Source organism: Amphiura filiformis, chromosome 6 (genome assembly GCF_039555335.1).
Source record: "Amphiura filiformis chromosome 6, Afil_fr2py, whole genome shotgun sequence".
NCBI classification, from domain to species: Eukaryota; Metazoa; Echinodermata; class Ophiuroidea; order Amphilepidida; family Amphiuridae; genus Amphiura; species Amphiura filiformis.
Window position 1 is genome coordinate 68,933,927 of NC_092633.1, and position 18,953 is coordinate 68,952,879.

Consider the following 18,953-nt stretch of genomic DNA (forward strand, 5'->3'; position numbering starts at 1 on the left):
CATTACGTTTACTTTTATTTCCATTGCAATGTAGACTTACCAAATACTGGAACTCCACTCATTACGATTACTTTTATTTCCATTGCAATGTAAACTTACCATATATTGGAACTCCACTCATTACGTTTACTTTTATTTCCATTGAAACTCCAGTACTATGATTTTTATTCCTATTGCACATTTGCACTGTAACCAAATATTGTTCTTTTTATCGCCATCACAATGTATAATCTTACCAAATTCTGGAGCCAGATTCAGTCGGCACTATTCTTTTTATTGCCATTGCAATACCAAACTAGAAGCACATACTAGAAATATACATTAATGAATGTAAGATGGGGTATTTTAAAGTAGGAGGTGTACAAAGTGAGGCGGGAGGGAGGTTTAACTTTTTGTTGCTAAATTGAAATTGAAATTCAGCGATTTTCACGTACAATTTACATTGCAATAAAATAATCTTTTAAAGATTATGAAGGGTTAGAGTTCCACACAAAGACACTTGCAAGTGATTCATGCTGACTAATAAACTTGTTACACGTATTAACATTAGCATTTTACTAAAGTATTAAAAACGCAAAATTTAACATGAAAATTGAAAAATAAAACATTAGTGGACTGATCCCAAAAAGTAAGGAGGGAGGCGGACGTGAAACGAATTAATTTTGGTATCTGGCCTAATTCTGGTCAATTGGCCTACCGCGTTTCAATTTCAGATAAAAATTTAGGGATTTTAGTGACATCGAGTTGGTTTGTTATGAATAAACTGGCAATACTGATCACAATCTCGATCGCGATTGTTTTCATAGATTTTCCCGGGAAATTTGGTTCATCGAAAGCAATCGTTGAATACGTTGATATATTTTGCTGAATTTACAGTGGAATTTGGTGACGACCACGGCTGAAAAGGTATGTTGGATGATCTGAGGTGCATCTAAGATTATATTGTTTAAGCTTATAAAATCCAACACAAACAACTGATTATCAATTATTATTATCAGTACACGATCATGTCAGAAATTAATATTTTGTTCTGGGTCTGATTATTCGGACTAGGCCATTACAGGTATCACGCCCAGCGGATAGGTCTACTGCCACCTTGGGGCGGGAGACTCACTAAAAACGGGTGACGGGGATGTAGCTACACTGACCCTAATTTTTCAACTCCCTTTCACCCAAAATACAATATGTGCCCTCCACATTTTTGCAACAAAATAACTTTTTTGTGCTTTGAAAAACATGTTTTTTGGGTTTTACTTTATATTGTCGGGCCCACCTGGGGGGGCTCACTGAAAATTGGTGATGGAGATGTGCAGCCTCAATAACCCTCATTTTTTAACTCCCTTTCACCCAATGACCCCCAATTTTGTTTTTCTGAACTCCCTCTCACCCAAAGATCATCTTTTGTTTTCATGTCACCAAAAGACCATAGGCCTAGGTGTAGATCAGGGGGGGGGGGGTAAATCCCCAATATTTTGATAGGGGATGGTCCATATAAGCATCCCCACAATGTTGATGTCTGTGGGTTTCTGACCAAATTAACCTCATATTCAACTTTTGTGCCATATTTCACCAGTTTAGCTTCACTATATAATAGCAACATTTTTTTTTTTTTTTTCTTATTTTGTCGCCATAAGGTACTAGATTCACTATACTTCAAGACATTTTTTCCAACACCATCACCCATGTCAAAAAGAAATCTATGCCACTGCAAAAGATCTCTTTTTAAAGAATTTTGGACAAATTTCTGATATTATTATTATTTTATTATTTTTCATCAAATTTTTCAAACATTTTCAAATTTTGATGACTTTTTGTAAAGTTTATATCAACTTTTATATCTTGACCCAAAAATTTTCCCAGTCTCATGGAAAGACCCCTTTTTGGGGTCTTCTCACCAAAGGGCCCTAGTTTCGACCACACATACCTGTCCAAAGTCAGTGCCCACCCCTGGACTTGCCTATGACACAAATCTTAGTGCCACTGGTGGTGGTGCCATGTCGGGCTCGGGGGATGTGAATGGGGGCATTTACCACATAATCACCTCCCGGGTGTTCCCCCAGCCAGAACAAAAAATAATAATAAGTAAACCCTGCATTTTCCCCCAACTGATGGGTGCATTACCCCTAACTGACTGACAAAATTGGGGGACGGTGCCCCAGCCCCCAGTGTGCATGCCACTGGCTTGATGCTTTTATCTCTTATGGTGTATTTATCATTGAGCTATAGCAAAATTGATTTTTGGTCTGAAATGGATCAAAAGGAAGCTAGTTGTGCACAAATTTTGGTCAATTTTGAGGTGACTTTCCCCTGGTCCCCACCCACCCCACATTGCTACCTCCAACCCTACCTGGCAAATTATGCCACTGACTCTTGTCTCTATACCTACACCATACAATGATTTTTTATGACATTTACAGATATATCTTGGAGATTGCTCAAGTGATTGTTGCTGTGGATTGTTGTTGATTTCACTTTGGACAATAAAGTATTTGAGCAATGGCTCATATGCAGTTTGATGCAGCTATTGATGACTTAGTAAAGTTAGATGGTCCATTGCAGAAAGGTCCAGTTCCCCGATGGCAACGCAAGGCTAAGGAAAACTCGGGTAAGGCCAAGACAAAAATGTTTTCACCACCACATAACCCTAATTATGCATAAGCCCTCATCTCCAAATTTACTCCAAAAAGTTTATAATTTGATTTCACCAGAAACCTGTGACTCACATCATGATTGTGCATATTAAATTAATTAGTTTTCTTGTAGATTTGGTCATTTGACAAAAATATACTGTATACAAGTTTCATTATTCTATTGCTACCTGTATTGCTTCCTTGATTAAAAAAAAAATTATGTGCAATTCTGAAACAAGTTTTTTATAATTTCCAAAATTAGGGGTGGTATTCTTTTTTACAGAAACAGGTTTTTCATGATTTTGAAGATAATAGTAGTGGCGGCGCGGCGCCAGGAATATTTTTCGGGGGCGGGGGGCATTAGGGGGAAAAGTGAATTTCGGGGGGGGGGATCAACAAATTTTGCTCAAAATTACCGCAACTGGTGCCGCCACTGGATATAAATGGTCTGTCAGCTGTTGACAAACAATCAATATTTTTATTTCAGTTTGAAGTAGAAATGTCAAATTAATACAATTATGTGTCTTCAGTCTTCACCTTTATAATTTTTTCCCATTTTGTTGTTGGTATACAAGATGCCAGACCCATAGCAACCACCCCAAGGCGTAGAGCAATGCTAAGAAGTTTGGGGAAAACACCCAAGACACCTACCACATCACAGCCTACAGGCTTGTCTACAGGGGGAGGAAGGACACCTGGGAGAATGTCACCAGGAAATAATAATAGGAAAATTCTAGGGAAGAAACCTGAGTCTAATGCTGCAGCCTCACAGCTAGTTGGGGATAGGTAAGGTGTACCTTTATCACTACGAGTCAGTTGTGGTGGGTCAATGGAAGTGTTTGTCTCCTGTGTCTGTATGGTTGTTTGGTGCCCTAAAATTATGTGCCAAAACTGCCTTTGTTTTTTGGTGCCCTAAAATTATATGCCAAAACTGCCTTTGTTCTTTCCAACTGACAAAAAATAGTTTTCATTTTTGTTTGGCTTACCAACACATAACTGCTTGTACCCTTTGACTGCTTGCTTTCCCCCCTCTTAGGCTACAGATGTGCATTTTTATGGGGTTTTGTATTACAAAAATACATAATGAAAAGGATGTACATGTTGGAATTTTACACTTTTTGAAATTTAACTTTACAAGAAAAATAATATTGATTCACAAGTAGAACAATGCTTCATGTCAGACTCATACTTACAATGGTGATGTCATTACAAAGTATTTACATCAGTCATTCTGTAATGAGACTAGTCTCATCTTTCATATTTGATTAACAAGTACACCATTTTGATATTGCTGTACACATACTATTGACTTGTAGATTTATCCCAAATCGAGCCTTGATGGATCTTGACATGGGTAACCACTTGCTGGCTGGGGGAGAGGATGGGGAGGAATTGGATGAGAATAACAAGGTAGCATCTGTTTCCCAGCAAAAGTACCAACAAGCTATGAAAGACAGGCTAGGTGATGGGAAAGAGGCCAAGATATTGACATTCAAACAGAGAGCTCCTAAAGCACAGGAAGGTAAGGTGATTTGAATATGATGAAACAGCTAACAGTACCTTACTGAACATCTTCATTGATCTGGGCTACCCTCTATAAAGATGCCGTTAATAAAAATAATATAAATCTTCTGTTTACCACTGAAGCTGATGGTTGCTTAGCAATGTGGTTGCAAGTTCTTTTCCAAGAAGATCGTCAAACACGTGACTGAGATTGTATTGCCCCTCGTCCCTGTTCATGATGGTCTCTTGCTTTCTGATCTTATCTCTAACAGTACCTATTAGTATTATACTGCTGATAATTGATATTATGAAGAAGCTATCTACTTCTGATATTTGTATTGACAGAGTAGTCATTAAGGGGGGTACTACACCCCTGGCCAATTTTGTGCCTATTTTTGCATTTTTCTCAAAAATTATAGCGCATTGGTGACAAGTAAGCTATGTATATTATAGGGGCAAGGACTACAACTATTGCACTGAAAATTCAGGAACTCAAGGCAAGTAGTTATTGATTTATTGATCAAATATTGGTTTTCCCTCATTTTTGACTGTAACTCCACAACTGTTGTCTGTGTTGAAATAAAATTTCCATTATCTTAGTTGTCACCAATGCGCTATAATTTTTGAGAAAAATGCAAAAATAGGCACAAAATTGAGCAGGGGTGTAGTACCCCCTTATGTATATAAAATAGCTATTTATATTGCTTTTATTAATATTTAAAATGCAGAAGCTATTTACTGATCTATATCTACTGTAGATATTGGCATTGATGAAGTACTGATGATATTAAATAGTAGAAAGATTTGAGCCAGGTATACCAACTTGGTATGGGGAACAAGACAAAGACAAGATAAAAACTAATGCAGAATGTAAACCAAGATGGTGTACACTGTTACTGCACTAGTAAAAATCCAATACCACAGGGATAGTAGACAAACTTAAACAAAAATACAACCAACGTTTCGAACAGATAAACTGTCCTTCCTCAGGGACAAACAAAAATATATACAGGAAAAAATTGAATTGGATTCAAAATAAGCTTGCTATCCATCATAATTATGGTTTGTTTACACATTAAGTACCAAAGTGAGCTGCAACAATTTGTTTCCAGTATTATAGATTCATTAAAAAAATACTATAGACAAAGTAGCTCTCTGCAATCTAATTTCAAACTATACTATTGATATTGTATCTATGTTGTGTTTGATAGGTCATTTCAATATATTCAAAGTGTACAAGTATAGAGCCTCTCCTCATTATATCCCAATGCAAGCAGCTTGGAAGGTCTTGGAAGCACCCAACCTCTTAGATGACTTCTGTAAGTTCAAGCATTACACAAAGATCCTGAAGAGATCTAAGATATCAAAGAGTCAGGGCAATGCAGTCACATTAATGCACAATCAAAGTTTACTAGGCACATGGTAAAATTGCAAGTTCTTTTTCCAAGAAGATCGTCAAACACGTGACTGAGATTGTATTGCCCCTCGTCCCTGTTCATGATGGTCTCTTGCTTTCTGATCTTATCTCTAACAGTACCTATTAGTATTATACTGCTGATAATTGATATTATGAAGAAGCTATCTACTTCTGATATTTGTATTGACAGAGTAGTCATTAAGGGGGTACTACACCCCTGGCCAATTTTGTGCCTATTTTTGCATTTTTCTCAAAAATTATAGCGCATTGGTGACAAGTAAGCTATGTATATTATAGGGGCAAGGACTACAACTATTGCACTGAAAATTCAGGAACTCAAGGCAAGTAGTTATTGATTTATTGATCAAATATTGGTTTTCCCTCATTTTTGACTGTAACTCCACAACTGTTGTCTGTGTTGAAATAAAATTTCCATTATCTTAGTTGTCACCAATGCGCTATAATTTTTGAGAAAAATGCAAAAATAGGCACAAAATTGAGCAGGTGTAGTACCTTATGTATATAAAATAGCTATTTATATTGCTTTTATTAATATTTAAAATGCAGAAGCTATTTACTGATCTATATCTACTGTAGATATTGGCATTGATGAAGTACTGATGATATTAAATAGTAGAAAGATTTGAGCCAGGTATACCAACTTGGTATGGGGAACAAGACAAAGACAAGATAAAAACTAATGCAGAATGTAAACCAAGATGGTGTACACTGTTACTGCACTAGTAAAAATCCAATACCACAGGGATAGTAGACAAACTTAAACAAAAAATACAACCAACGTTTGAACAGATAAACTGTCCTTCCTCAGGGACAAACAAAAATATATACAGGAAAAAATTGAATTGGATTCAAAATAAGCTTGCTATCCATCATAATTATGGTTTGTTTACACATTAAGTACCAAAGTGAGCTGCAACAATTTGTTTCCAGTATTATAGATTCATTAAAAAAATACTATAGACAAAGTAGCTCTCTGCAATCTAATTTCAAACTATACTATTGATATTGTATCTATGTTGTGTTTGATAGGTCATTTCAATATATTCAAAGTGTACAAGTATAGAGCCTCTCCTCATTATATCCCAATGCAAGCAGCTTGGAAGGTCTTGGAAGCACCCAACCTCTTAGATGACTTCTGTAAGTTCAAGCATTACACAAAGATCCTGAAGAGATCTAAGATATCAAAGAGTCAGGGCAATGCAGTCACATTAATGCACAATCAAAGTTTACTAGGCACATGGTAAAATAAAGCGCATGCCTATTTTATCCTCCATGGGTGACATGTAAACATGGCAAAGTCCGGACTCTTTTTTTAAGTCTGATCTCTTTGGGGATATCAACTCATGAAATTCATTATACTATTGATCTTCTATCTATGTTGTATTTAATAGGTCATTTCAATAATTTGAAAGTGCTGTACAGTGCCTCTAAGACAGATCCAGGCAAGGGTGCATGTCATCGTTACATCCCAACGGTAGCAGATCGCATCTTGGATGCACCCTACCTCTTAGATGACTTCTGTAAGTTGACATCCAAGCATTAAAACACAGATCTTATGAGATCTGCGATATCCAAAGAGATCATTAAATATTAAAGAGTCAGGACAATGCATTCGACAGTAATCAACACAAGCAAGCACTTTAAATCAAAGTTTATTAATGCACATGGTAAACTAATGCGCAGGTGTATTATTTTATCCTCCATGGATTACATGTAAACATGGCAAAGTCTAGACTCTTTAAGTCTGATCTCTTTGGGTCTGATCTCTTTTGGGGGCCCTGGACCCGGGCCCATCTGGCCCAATGGTAAATCCCGTCCTGCTTTTAACATCTCCGTTATCAGCACTTATTCATAATTTTCGCTTTAGTGCTTGGGGCCCATGGACTTCGCCCACTCTGTCCCCCCGCTTACTACGCCCCTGGTGATTGGTAAGTATATATTATCATTAAGTAGAAATAATGGTCGTGCATTCGTGTTATATTTTGAAATAAGATCGTGGTCAGATTTGCGTACAGCTGTTGGCAGCTGTGTTCATTCAAATAAAAAATTTATTATAGATAATAAAGAGGTAGAATATTAAAAACTTGACTAAGGTAAACTTGACTAGGAAATAGGCAATTTATACCTTCTTGCCAAATTTCCCAGCTTTTGGAGGATTCCACCTCTCTAGTACTCCGAGAAAGTGGTAACTATTTTACTGCAACTGATTTCATAATGAATACTTGACATTTGAAGACTCAACAAATAAAAAAACTACAAAGTAAAATATGCATCTTGCATTGTGGTTTTAATGTGACATTACTGTTTTTCCCCATCAGATCTGACTCTACTAGATTGGGGACCATCCAATTTTGCCGCTGTGGCACTTAATGATGAAATCTACCTGTGGAATGCACAGGATGGCAGCATTGATTGCCTTCTGGAACTTGATGATGAAGACACCTATATCTCCTGTGTGTCCTGGATACAGCAAGGCTGTATACTGGCTATAGGATCATCTGATGGTACTGTGCAGGTAGGAATCTGTTTGGAATCAGTACAATGAACTACCAGATTATTGACTTTTTTGCATGGCAATCTCAAACACAGGGTTCTACTTGCAAAGTGTGTGTTGTTTGTTTTTTCATATTCATATGCATGCTTTAACAACCACATATGCCATGCGAAAACATTCTGGCGAGTTGAGTAAATATGGGCAAGAATAGTGCAAAACGCAGTGGCAGCCAAGAGATGCAAAGGCAAAAAATTAGCTCATTTCCCTTTTTGGCAGATCATTTAGGTGGACAAATGTCATAAAAAAATAAGGCCCAGAATTTTCATCAACCCTTGCATGCTCAACTGCAATTGCCTAGACCAGCTATATTTGACAACATTATCAGCTGGGGTTTTGTGAGGGTTGATTGAATTTTACATATTCATTTGATTAATCATTGAAGCACACTAGATAGTCCAGTGCTTGCCCACTCCTACTCTCTTAATATAAAAGAGGGACATTGAAAATCTTGCTCTCCAAAAATGTGAGAAGAGTGAAAATCACTCTTTCAAGGTATGATATAAGGGAGTATCATACCTTGAAAGAGTGGTTTCCAATCTTTTAGGGAGTGATTTTCACTCTTTTACACATTAAGAGAGTGTATGTGACATGAACTGCTCCATGGGGGCCAAAGGAGGCATATACTGAAAACACCTAAGTTCTAGCATACTTGGTTCCAAAGTTCTGAAACTTTGTGATGTGTATTTTGTCATGTATTTTATTGTTTTTTTACTCCATATTTTAGTTTTTATCTCAATTTCAAATTTGCCACCTTTGGCCCCCATGGACCAGATCGTATCACATTATGTAGATTGGTTGACTTCGTATTGATCTTTGGATCACATAATAATTTTGGGAATGTGTTTTTTATTATGAAGCTTTGGGATGTAGAGCAGAAGAAAAATCTTCGTACCATGACAGGCCATGCTAGCAGAGTGGGAGCCCTAGCCTGGAATGAATATGTGTTGTCAAGGTAAACATGCTGCCAAAAAACCAGAAGTAACTAACAACTTCATATAAGATCAAACATGATGGCTTTAAATAGCTAATAAAATTCTGAGTCTCAAAGCTGCCACACACGTCAGTAAAATCCTCCTTGAAAATCACGAAGTTCAATTTTTTTTTGCTTTTTTTTTAAAAACAAAAATGCAAAAATAAAACTCAAAATTCTTATTTGATTTCAAGTTTTCAACAAGTTTTCAACACAGAGAAGAATTATTATAGCAGTGACTTTATTTGTCTACTATTCCAACATTTGCAACATACATTGGATACTTTCTGCACAAAACGCTTGTCCCAAAGTCTGTACTGACACATAAAAAAAACCACATTCCTCATTAGGTTTTCAATTTCTCACAAGCTTTGAGACTCAGGATTTAAGGTGGCAGTACCTATAATGTTGCACCCTTTCACTGTTATACAGAAGGGCCAGTCCATGTCAAAACAGATTGAGTGTACACCCATCCTCTTGGATTTTGCTCTCCTTTGGCTCAGGGGTACCTTTCATGGATCCAAATTCAAATTCCATTTCGTTTGCGAATGGCGGGCAATCAAAAGTTTGGCGACCTCGACCAAAATTGGGAATTTAAGGGGTCCAAATGACAAAGTGCTCTCTTTGAGGGGCACTTTCTTCTTAATTGAATCAGTTGTGATCCTCTTTTTGAATGTGGTCACTCACTGGCTGTGTCTGAAATACCTAATGCCAAAAAAGATAAGATTTCGGAATTTTGTTGGGATTTCAGAGGGGGTCAAAATCAGCACTTCGTACTGTTCAATCAAATTATCTTGATTTTGAAGGACCCATGATAATGTCACAGTGCACTTATAGGTCCTAATTATGTTCAGAATGGATTAACCATATGCCAATGTCTATGAGCAATTCAAAAAGAGAAATTTCTAGACCCCTACAGAATTTTAGGCCACCCCTAAAGTGGTTCAGCCACAAATGGCGCTTAAAATCGGCAAATTTTGACCCCTAATAACTTTAGGTGTACACCAGATATGAATTTCTAGTCTTTTGCATCTGAAAGGAACATAAGATTTGTTTTGTATTTTTTGTGTTTTAGTATTAAGTTGACGCTTTCAAAAATAGTCATTTAGCCATGCATACAGGATAAGCTAGGATACGGTACAAAATGCCAATTTTAGTACATGATATTTTTTTATATTTTTGATCACTTTATAGCCATTTGTATTATTTATCCTGATATTTCAAGTTGCTCTTGAGTCAAGTAATAAGAAAAAAACTACTTTCTAATCCTCTGTATGGATTTTTAAGGGGGTCAAAAATGCACTTCCTGGCAACGATGCACATGCAAAGTACAGGTTATGGGGGTCAAATTTTCAGAATGCTCCCAATTATGTCAAGTAATATATCAAATTACTTGTATGGTCATGAGGATTCCAAAAATGTATATTTTGTTATGTGTCAGACCTTCCAGGAGGGCGCTATGACGAAAAATGTTCATAGGTCAACGAACTTTTTGAATTCTGACCAAAGTGACCATAGTTAACAACGTCTGATTTTGGTAATTTTGGTGTCTAATTATATATGTTTTCTTGCATGAGAAATACAACTAAGCAAATTAAAAAACTATACAAGGAACCGATGACCCTTTTGCAACATGGCTGCCAAAAGCATCCATATTGTAATAAGGAGGTCATTGGTTCCTTGTACAGTTTTTTAAGTTGCATAGTTGCAGGGGCGGACTGGTGGTTTTAGGCAGCCGTGGCAAATTTATTAAGACCGGCCCTATTACTCAAATAGGCAGCGAAGCGAAAGCGGCGTAGCGACTAGCTGCTTATGGGGTCCAGGGGCGGCGTAAGGGCCCCTGGTAGGATCAGGGCAAAGCCCTGGTCAGAGAATCCAGGCGAAGCCCCGACAACTAAGGGTTTTAGCTATTCTATTGGGTCAGGAAGCCCGGATTTGACAACGATTTCTGAAGCCAAATTCCATTTGTACAGACTTGAAATATTCTTTATCCATTGTCACTCACTTGCAATAATCAAGATCAAACGAACAGTTATTCAATTTATAAGTAGTGTGCATGTTTTATGTTTTGACTCATTTGCACACATATAGAATTAGGCCTACATCTTTGCAGAACTGTGTTATCATATCGTGAGTATATTCAATCATTAAAAGACAAATGCTAAAAATTGTTTAGGCCTACTGGGTAAAGGTTAATAGCAACTTTTTAAAACTATTGCGATTTGGTAGTTCACAGCATCTAGCGAATGGTAGTGAGCTTTGGCAAAAATTGCATTGATCATTTCATAGCGAACGTGATAAAACTCCACAGTGGCGTAGATTTGTTTTTGACATTGGGGTTGGAAAAATATTCTTGAAATAGCACCTTTTGGCGACATTATAAGTTTATTGTACAAATGCGGCGTGAAAGCTTTACAGACATTTTTGGCATATTGAAGCTAAACTGGTGATGATATGCAGCGGAATAAATTCGCGCGAAGCACGAAAAAAATGACACTTTTTAGGCTAAAATGGCCAAATATGAGATTGATTTGGTCAGAAACTCACATAGGCAGGCTACAGGTGTCATCATGGGGCTTGTATGGATCATCCCCCTTTTAAAATATTGTTGTTGAGTAATGTGGCTGTAAGTATTATGTAATGTAATCCCTGTATTACAAGGAGCACCCCAGCCCAGAGGTTTTCGAATGATGGTCTAGCCGTGCTAGTTTTGATAGCTGATGGTGGTTCAAAGGGCCAAAGGCCTGGAGGGGGGCACTCACTAAAAATGAGTGAAGCGATGTGCGTGCAGTGCGGCCACAACCCACATTAACACCCATTTTTCAACTCCCTCTCACTCAATGACCACTTTTTTATTTTTTATTTTATTGAATAACCTGAACTCCTCACTCAATGACCCCTATTTTTTCTTTTCCTGTCACAAAAGACCTCCCTTTGTAAAGAATTTTGACAAATTTCTGGTAGTCTTTCACGTTAATTGTTTCTCAAAAAAATTTGATGACTTTTGAAAAACAATTATCAAAAATTTGTCAACTTTTATATTTTGACCCAAGTTTTGTCCCAGTCTCACTGAAAGAACCCCCTTTTGAGGCCTCCTTACTGAATGACCCACTTGGTTATATGGCGTCGAAGCTCTCACCAAAAGACCCATATACCATGTACCGGTATAGTTTCAAACTGGTGTCCCATGTCCGCACATCCCCGTCACTTCGAAAGTCGAGTGCCTGTCCCGGGGTGCCTGTAGGCCTATCAGCCCCTATTTCTACAGGCCTTAGGCCCTATCACTATGCAGACAAACAGCGGGCACACTGTGTAGGCCCTTATATTACTCATCCCCTCAATGCACTTAATGGTCCCCCTCCTTTCTTCTCTTTTCCTTTCTTTCTCCTATGCCTATATACCAAATGCTCATATCGGCCCTAGCCTCATTCCGCAGCCGCAATGAAATACCAATATTCCATTGACAGCCAGCCCAATATTTTGCTGTTGGCTTAACATTTAAAAAATTTACTGTATTGCATCTATAGTATTGGCCTTTTGCTGTGTTTACTTTCGTAGTTGAGAATTGATTCAAAGGCCATTTGTAGGTGATGCCGCGACGGTGTAGGGGAGACCGGGGATGGAAGTTACACGGGGAAGTTGTTACACCTCTCAGTGTGCCAAGCTGGAATAAGAGAGGGCAGGCTAACTGACATCCATATGTTGCCTACACATCACTTGGGTATACAGCCAAGCGCGAGCTTTCTCCATTGTTCTACTAAAATGTTAAGTCAAAAAACTTTTTTGTCCTTCCTAGTAACTTTCTGACAAAACTGTAATATTGTAATAGCTTCAACAACTGGAGGTGCGTTATGCTAGCTTGTTATGGTAAATATAGTATGTGTAGGTCACTAATATATCCCAGAGTCATGACCTGTAATTCTGCCTCAGGGTTGTGTTATAGTGGCTTATGTGTGTAAAACTCCCTATGGGGATAGTTGTTACACTATAACAACCTACCCCATGTAACAACCTACCCCAATTACATTTTACATGTGTTGAACTAAATTTTGGTTCAATTTTCAGGTTTAAATGTTTCGATATGTTTACTATGTATTTTGCTTTACCTAGAGCTGTAATTGTTCTCCTGTAATGATGCCAAGAACCTGAAAATGTAGATGGAGAGGGAAAACACCTCTTAATGTAACTTGGAAGCTGCTGCCCAACGTGTGTTGGAATATGGTGATTCTTTGCGAGTTGCAGCGGCTGACCATAATATAAGAGCATCATAGTTTAATATAAATGAACTTATTATAGAATAAAAATGATCTAAATGCTTCTAAAGGCCTATAAAAGGTCCATAAAATTTTGTAACATTGTAACAACTTACCCCGCATGGTGTAACAACTTACCCGGTATGCGGGTAAGTTGTTACAAAAATACCTTCATTAATTAATTAGTAGTTAATTAGTTGTTTGATGTTTTCATGTTTTGTATGCCCCAAGTTTTAGTAAACATAATGGGCTAACCACAGACCCAAGATGGAGTGTTTGAGTTCTTTCATTGGAATTATATGGGGCAAAATGTGAATTTTGTAACGTCCATCCCCGGTCTCCCCTACTAGTGGCCGGCCTATAATAGCTTAGTGTTAGGGCCTATACCTTCAGCCCTAGGGCCTATGTCTTAGGCCTTACGCCTTCGGCTCTCGGACCTATGCCTCAGGCCCTAGGGCCTATGTCTTAAGATACTCCTTCCCCATTCTCTCCCTTTTCTTCTATTTTCCCTTTCTTTCTCCTCTTTTTCTGTTCTCTCTTTCTCTTTTCTCCCTTCTCCTTTTTCTTTCTTTTTCTCTCCTTTTTGAGCAACCGGCCCTGAGCGGCCCAGAACCAAGCGGCCCATGTGGCGATCGCCACAACGCCACAGTGGCCAGTCCGCCCCTGCATAGTTGTATATCTCATGCAAGAAAACATAATAAGACACCAAAATCACCAAAATCGGACGTTGTTAACTATGTAATAACAGGATAAATAAGACAATTTGCTATAAAGTGATCAAAAATAGAAAAAAGGGTATGTTGAAATTGACATTTTGTACCCATAACCTGTACATTATTAGTCAAAATTGGGATTTTTGGGACCATCAACTTAGTATCAAAACACAAAAATACAAAACAAATCTTATGTTCCTAGTAACATTAGACTACATTCTTTCAGATGCAAAAGACTAGAAATTCATATCTGGTGTACACCTAAAGTTATTAGGTGTCAAAATTTGCCGATTTTAAGCGCCATTTGTGGCTGAACCACTTTAGGGGGGCCTAAAATTCTGTAGGGGGTCTAGAAATTTCTCTTTTTTTGAATTGCTCATAGACATTGGCACATGGTTAATCCATTCTGAACATAATTAGGACCTATAAGTGCACTGTGACATTATCATGGGTCCTTCAAAATCAAAGATAATTTGATTGAACAGTACTGAAGTGCTGATTTTGACCCCCTGAAATCCCAACGAAATTCGAAATCAATCTTTTTTGGCATTAGGCATTTCAGACACAGCCAGTGAGTGACCACATTCAAAATGAGGGTCACAACTGATTTAATTAAGAAGAAAATGCCTCTCAAAGAGAGCACTTTGTCATTTGGACACCTTAAATTCCCAATTTTGGTCAAGGTCGCCAAACTTCGATGGCCCGCCATTCGAAAGCGAAATTGAATTTGAATTTTTTCTTGTGACCTCACCTAGGGGTCCATGAAAGGTACCCCTGAGCCAAAGGAGAGCAAAATCCAAGAGGGTGGGTGTACACTCAGTCTGTTTTGACATGGACTGACCCAGAAAACAACTTTCCAAAACAAAATAAGCAGTATTTACTTCTTCACATTCTCTCTCAACCAGCGGTTCTCGAACTGGCAAGATCCACCACCACGATGTGCGTATCCAAAATCACCATACCACCACCCTGGATAACCACACTCAGGAGGTATGCGGTCTCAAGTGGAGTCCAGATGGTAAATACCTGGCTAGTGGAGGCAATGATAATGTGCTCAATATTTGGGAATATGGAGCCAATGTGCCACTTTTTAACCTCACACAGCATCAGGCTGCAGTCAAGGTATGTCATAAAATTAACTAGTTTGCATCTGACGTCAGGGCCACAGGATATCATATGCAAACTAGTCTTTTTAACTCAGTCGTGAATCATATTTATAATTGTATGCTGGATAAAGCAGTTTGGAGATCTATAACGGGAGTCCGACTAAAGCAAGCAAGCAAATCATAGTAGGGGATCTTGATTCCCCTCCAGCTAAAATGTGACGAAACCATAAGTTTTTTGTACCCACTTAAATTATCAGTAATTAGTAGAAGGGTGGGTACCAGCTTAAGACTGAGCCTTGTGAGGCTCTGTTGTATAAATATGTGTCACAAACTTGCAGAAAAATGGTTTACAGAAGAGGTGCTTTTTTTTACATTAATAATTGTCTAGTTTATGGTCTATCATAATATTTGAGTGTAATTGCACAATATAGTCTGCCTCTAACCCTAATCCTAACCTGATTTTGTAGGTGGACTAGATTCTGCAATGAAGCCGAGAGCGAGAGTTGGCGTTAGGGAGAGGGAGTTGGCGCAGCAGTAGTTCCCTCGCCTTGCACCACTGAGGTCCCGGGTTCAAGCCCCGGCCATGGCCAAGGACTCTATGTGCATTTGGTTTATCTCGGTTCCATGCTCGCTCTCGCAGGTTTTCTCCGGGATCTCCGGTTTCCTCCTGCTTTAAAAAAAATTGGTGATTAGTTGTTTGGTTATCAAAAACTTCCTTCACCCAATGGAATTTGGGGAGCTGTACAGATACTTGGTGGATGTTACAATCTAAGTGCGGATAGGTCTGCGCCTAAGGTTCGGCTGCAACTGGCCTAGATGATGCGATCTGATTGTGATAATTCACCATGGCAGCGAAATTACAGCGCTTTGAATCCTTCAAGATCTAGCTGGAAAAAGGCGCTACATAAATCCGAAATTTATTATTATTATTAAGCCAATATTTGTCAAATTTGAAGGACCAGTTTGCGGAATTCGAGCTGCACATCCTCATCGAAACCAAGACCTTGCCTTGGCTGTAAATGGTTTTATGGTAAATACATGAGTTTAGATCTTGTTAGAACAGATGCAAAATATCACATTTTATGTCAAGTTTACGATTTGATTTTTTTTAGGCTTTAGCCTGGTGTCCATGGCAAGCTAATGTGTTGGCTAGTGGAGGTGGTACAGCAGACCGGACAATGTATTTCTGGAATGCCAGCACAGGCAACAGCTTAAATCATGTGGATACAGGATCACAAGTAAGTTTGATATCAGACTGATATCACATCAACTTGTCAGAATCCATAAACATCTAAATGATTTGATGGTCATGGTCCAATGTAAAGTTCCAAAAACGAGTAATCTGCGAAATCACACATATTATTAGGTCCAGTTAGAGCCTTGGCCTTGCTGTTATGCCACCATGTTTAACACCTAGATCCATCATTGATATAACACCTGCCCTCAAGATGCAAATCAAAGCATTCAAAATTTAGAGAATAAAGGTATTGTTTTTAGCCCCTGGAGTGCATCTATCGTCTCATATAACACAGGCGACATCATTATTTTAAGTAAAACAACGAGGCGAAGCCGAGTTGTTTTACGCCAAAAATAATGATGTGGCCCGTGTTATATGAGACGATAGATGCACGACAGCTGCTAAAAACAATACCTTTATTCTCATTCTTAAACACTTCAATTCAAATAAAAATATCATACAAATTTTAATCAAATTAAACCTACATTTTGCAAGGAATTTCAGTGATGGCAAATTTAAATTAAAACAATGTCTCTTTAAAATTTACTATAGCATTCTCTTTAGTCTATTGTGTTAAATTCAGACCTGCAAAACCTTCTCTGAATTCTGAAAGTATTGCACACCTTAGTCTTTGAATTTGTCGGTACCTGGTTTGTGTACATGTACAAGGTTTTGGTCTCAATGTCCCTCATTCTGACTTCGGTAGGTTGGCAGGTCTGGCATTTGCAGCTACCGGGCTACAAAATCAAAACAAAAAATCAATTATATGCCCACTGTCCTGTACTTTTGCACAAAAAAAAAGGTTGAGTAGCCTTGGAAAGGCATTTTTAAGGGTCTCAAAAAGCTAACATCCAGGAAATTTCACAGGCGTTGATCCCATGCAAGGGCCGCTGCCCTTGGCATGAGAGTGCCACAACCTTTAGAAGCTCTTTTACTCTTCGCAGAAATCTTTTGCATTTACATATTCCAATGTTGGCAGCTCTGCATAAATATTGTGCTATGTGGGAAATAATACTATTATTATTATTTTGTGCTTCTTCGCTCTCCATCTTGCTTCCTTAATGCAATGTTGGGGTAGACATAATTATAGCACAATCCTTTCTCTGACACTCGTTCAGTACTCAACATAGATGAAGGAGAGTGGGGATGTATGAAATGGAGGAGGTGTCCCAATATTTTCACCCATGATTGTAGATACAACGCCACCTTAGTATTTTAGCCACCAAATAGTTGACTTAATTGAAAGCAGTAATTTTAATATTTCCTAATGTTTGCATTAAAATTTCCTGTAGGTGAGCTGTATACTTTGGTCAGAGGCGCATAAAGAGTTAATATCCGGTCATGGTTATGCCCAGTTTCAACTTACTATCTGGAAGTACCCGACTCTGGCGAAACTATGCAATCTCCGAGGTAAGAAGTACTAAGGAGGACAATTAACAGGCCTTGTCTTTTGAGGTGAGTGAGAGTGATCACTCGCCTAAAATGAAGCTGAGGAGAACTTTTTATCACTCGCCTACATTTGGTGTAATAATAATACAAGTGATTAAAATCACTCGCCTACAGCTCACCTGGCAAGTTTTGAGGAGAGTGATTTGTCACTCGCCAGCAATTTTCAAAAGACAAGGCCTGAATTAACATAGGCACATTCACATATTTCATAAGGATAGTCAACTGGAATATTTTAGAATGTCCATAATTATTTTGACTTCATGATGTGGTACATTCATAATCTAACATGAAATACCAAATTGCATTTGCAATAACATTATTTTTATGATAATTTTCATATTCAACAATTTTCAAATCTGTGAATGTCCCTTTAAAAATATGTTATTTCCTGCACCCTGACCAATCAGTAAACACATTTTATTGATTGTTTTTCAAATTCAGACAGAAAAGAATTCTTTTAATTTTAAAGAAAAAGTTAAGTTTTATTGGCTGTGTATTTTTTAATAATATTCATATTTTGAGTTATTTGGTCAATGTTCCTCACAATCAAATGTTTAGAAAATTCCATTAGTATGTATAGTTCATATGGCTAGCTGTGCACCTAAAGCCCATTCGATAATACAGAATTTTTTGTGATTTTTGCTATGTTTATGTCGCGTGTAAAACCCTTAAAAAATGATTGTCATACTATCAACCAATGAATGAGACTCACACTTTTTGAGTTATGATTAACTATACATCAAATATATATATGGACACTAAATTTTATGTTTAATTATCTTTTTCAGGTCATTCCAGTCGTGTTCTGTCTATGTGCCTGTCCCCAGACAAGACAACAGTCATGTCATGTGCAGGTGATGAAACAATAAGACTCTGGAAATGTTTTATGAATGAAAAGAAGACCACAAAGACGGTCAAGAAATCGAGCAAATCTATGAGCAGTACTCTGTCAAATATGCACATTAGGTAAAGAAAGGAAGGACTAACCAAGATTGCATAATTCACCCAAACTAGATGTTTGCAAGTCACATGTGAATAAATCTTCAATTGGAAGAAAACTAGAAGGAAACATCAACCTACAGCAATTGGTGCAGTGGTTT

The 18,953-nt window shown here is 37.8% G+C and overlaps 1 protein-coding gene across 1 annotated transcript; it reads left to right on the plus strand.

The window, feature by feature from the left end:
- Positions 1 to 710: 710 nt before the first annotated feature.
- On the plus strand, positions 711 to 18,953 carry LOC140155920 (cell division cycle protein 20 homolog). Its single transcript, XM_072178939.1, has 11 exons — positions 711 to 906; positions 2,418 to 2,605; positions 3,206 to 3,416; positions 3,947 to 4,152; positions 6,963 to 7,091; positions 7,890 to 8,086; positions 8,983 to 9,077; positions 14,967 to 15,183; positions 16,280 to 16,405; positions 17,697 to 17,814; positions 18,642 to 18,953. The coding sequence occupies exons 2-11, from the start codon at positions 2,497 to 2,499 to the stop codon at positions 18,821 to 18,823; spliced, it is 1,590 nt and encodes a 529-aa protein (XP_072035040.1). The 5' UTR covers positions 711 to 906; positions 2,418 to 2,496; the 3' UTR covers positions 18,824 to 18,953.

Coding starts and splice junctions, on each gene's coding strand:
- LOC140155920 (XM_072178939.1), top strand. CDS start 2,497: ATGGCTCATATGCAGTTTGATGCAGCTATTGATGACTTAGTAAAGTTA. Junction 4,153..6,962: donor AGCTCCTAAAGCACAGGAAG/GTAAGGTGATTT, acceptor TGTATTTAATAG/GTCATTTCAATAATTTGAAA. Junction 15,184..16,279: donor AGCATCAGGCTGCAGTCAAG/GTATGTCATAAA, acceptor GATTTTTTTTAG/GCTTTAGCCTGGTGTCCATG.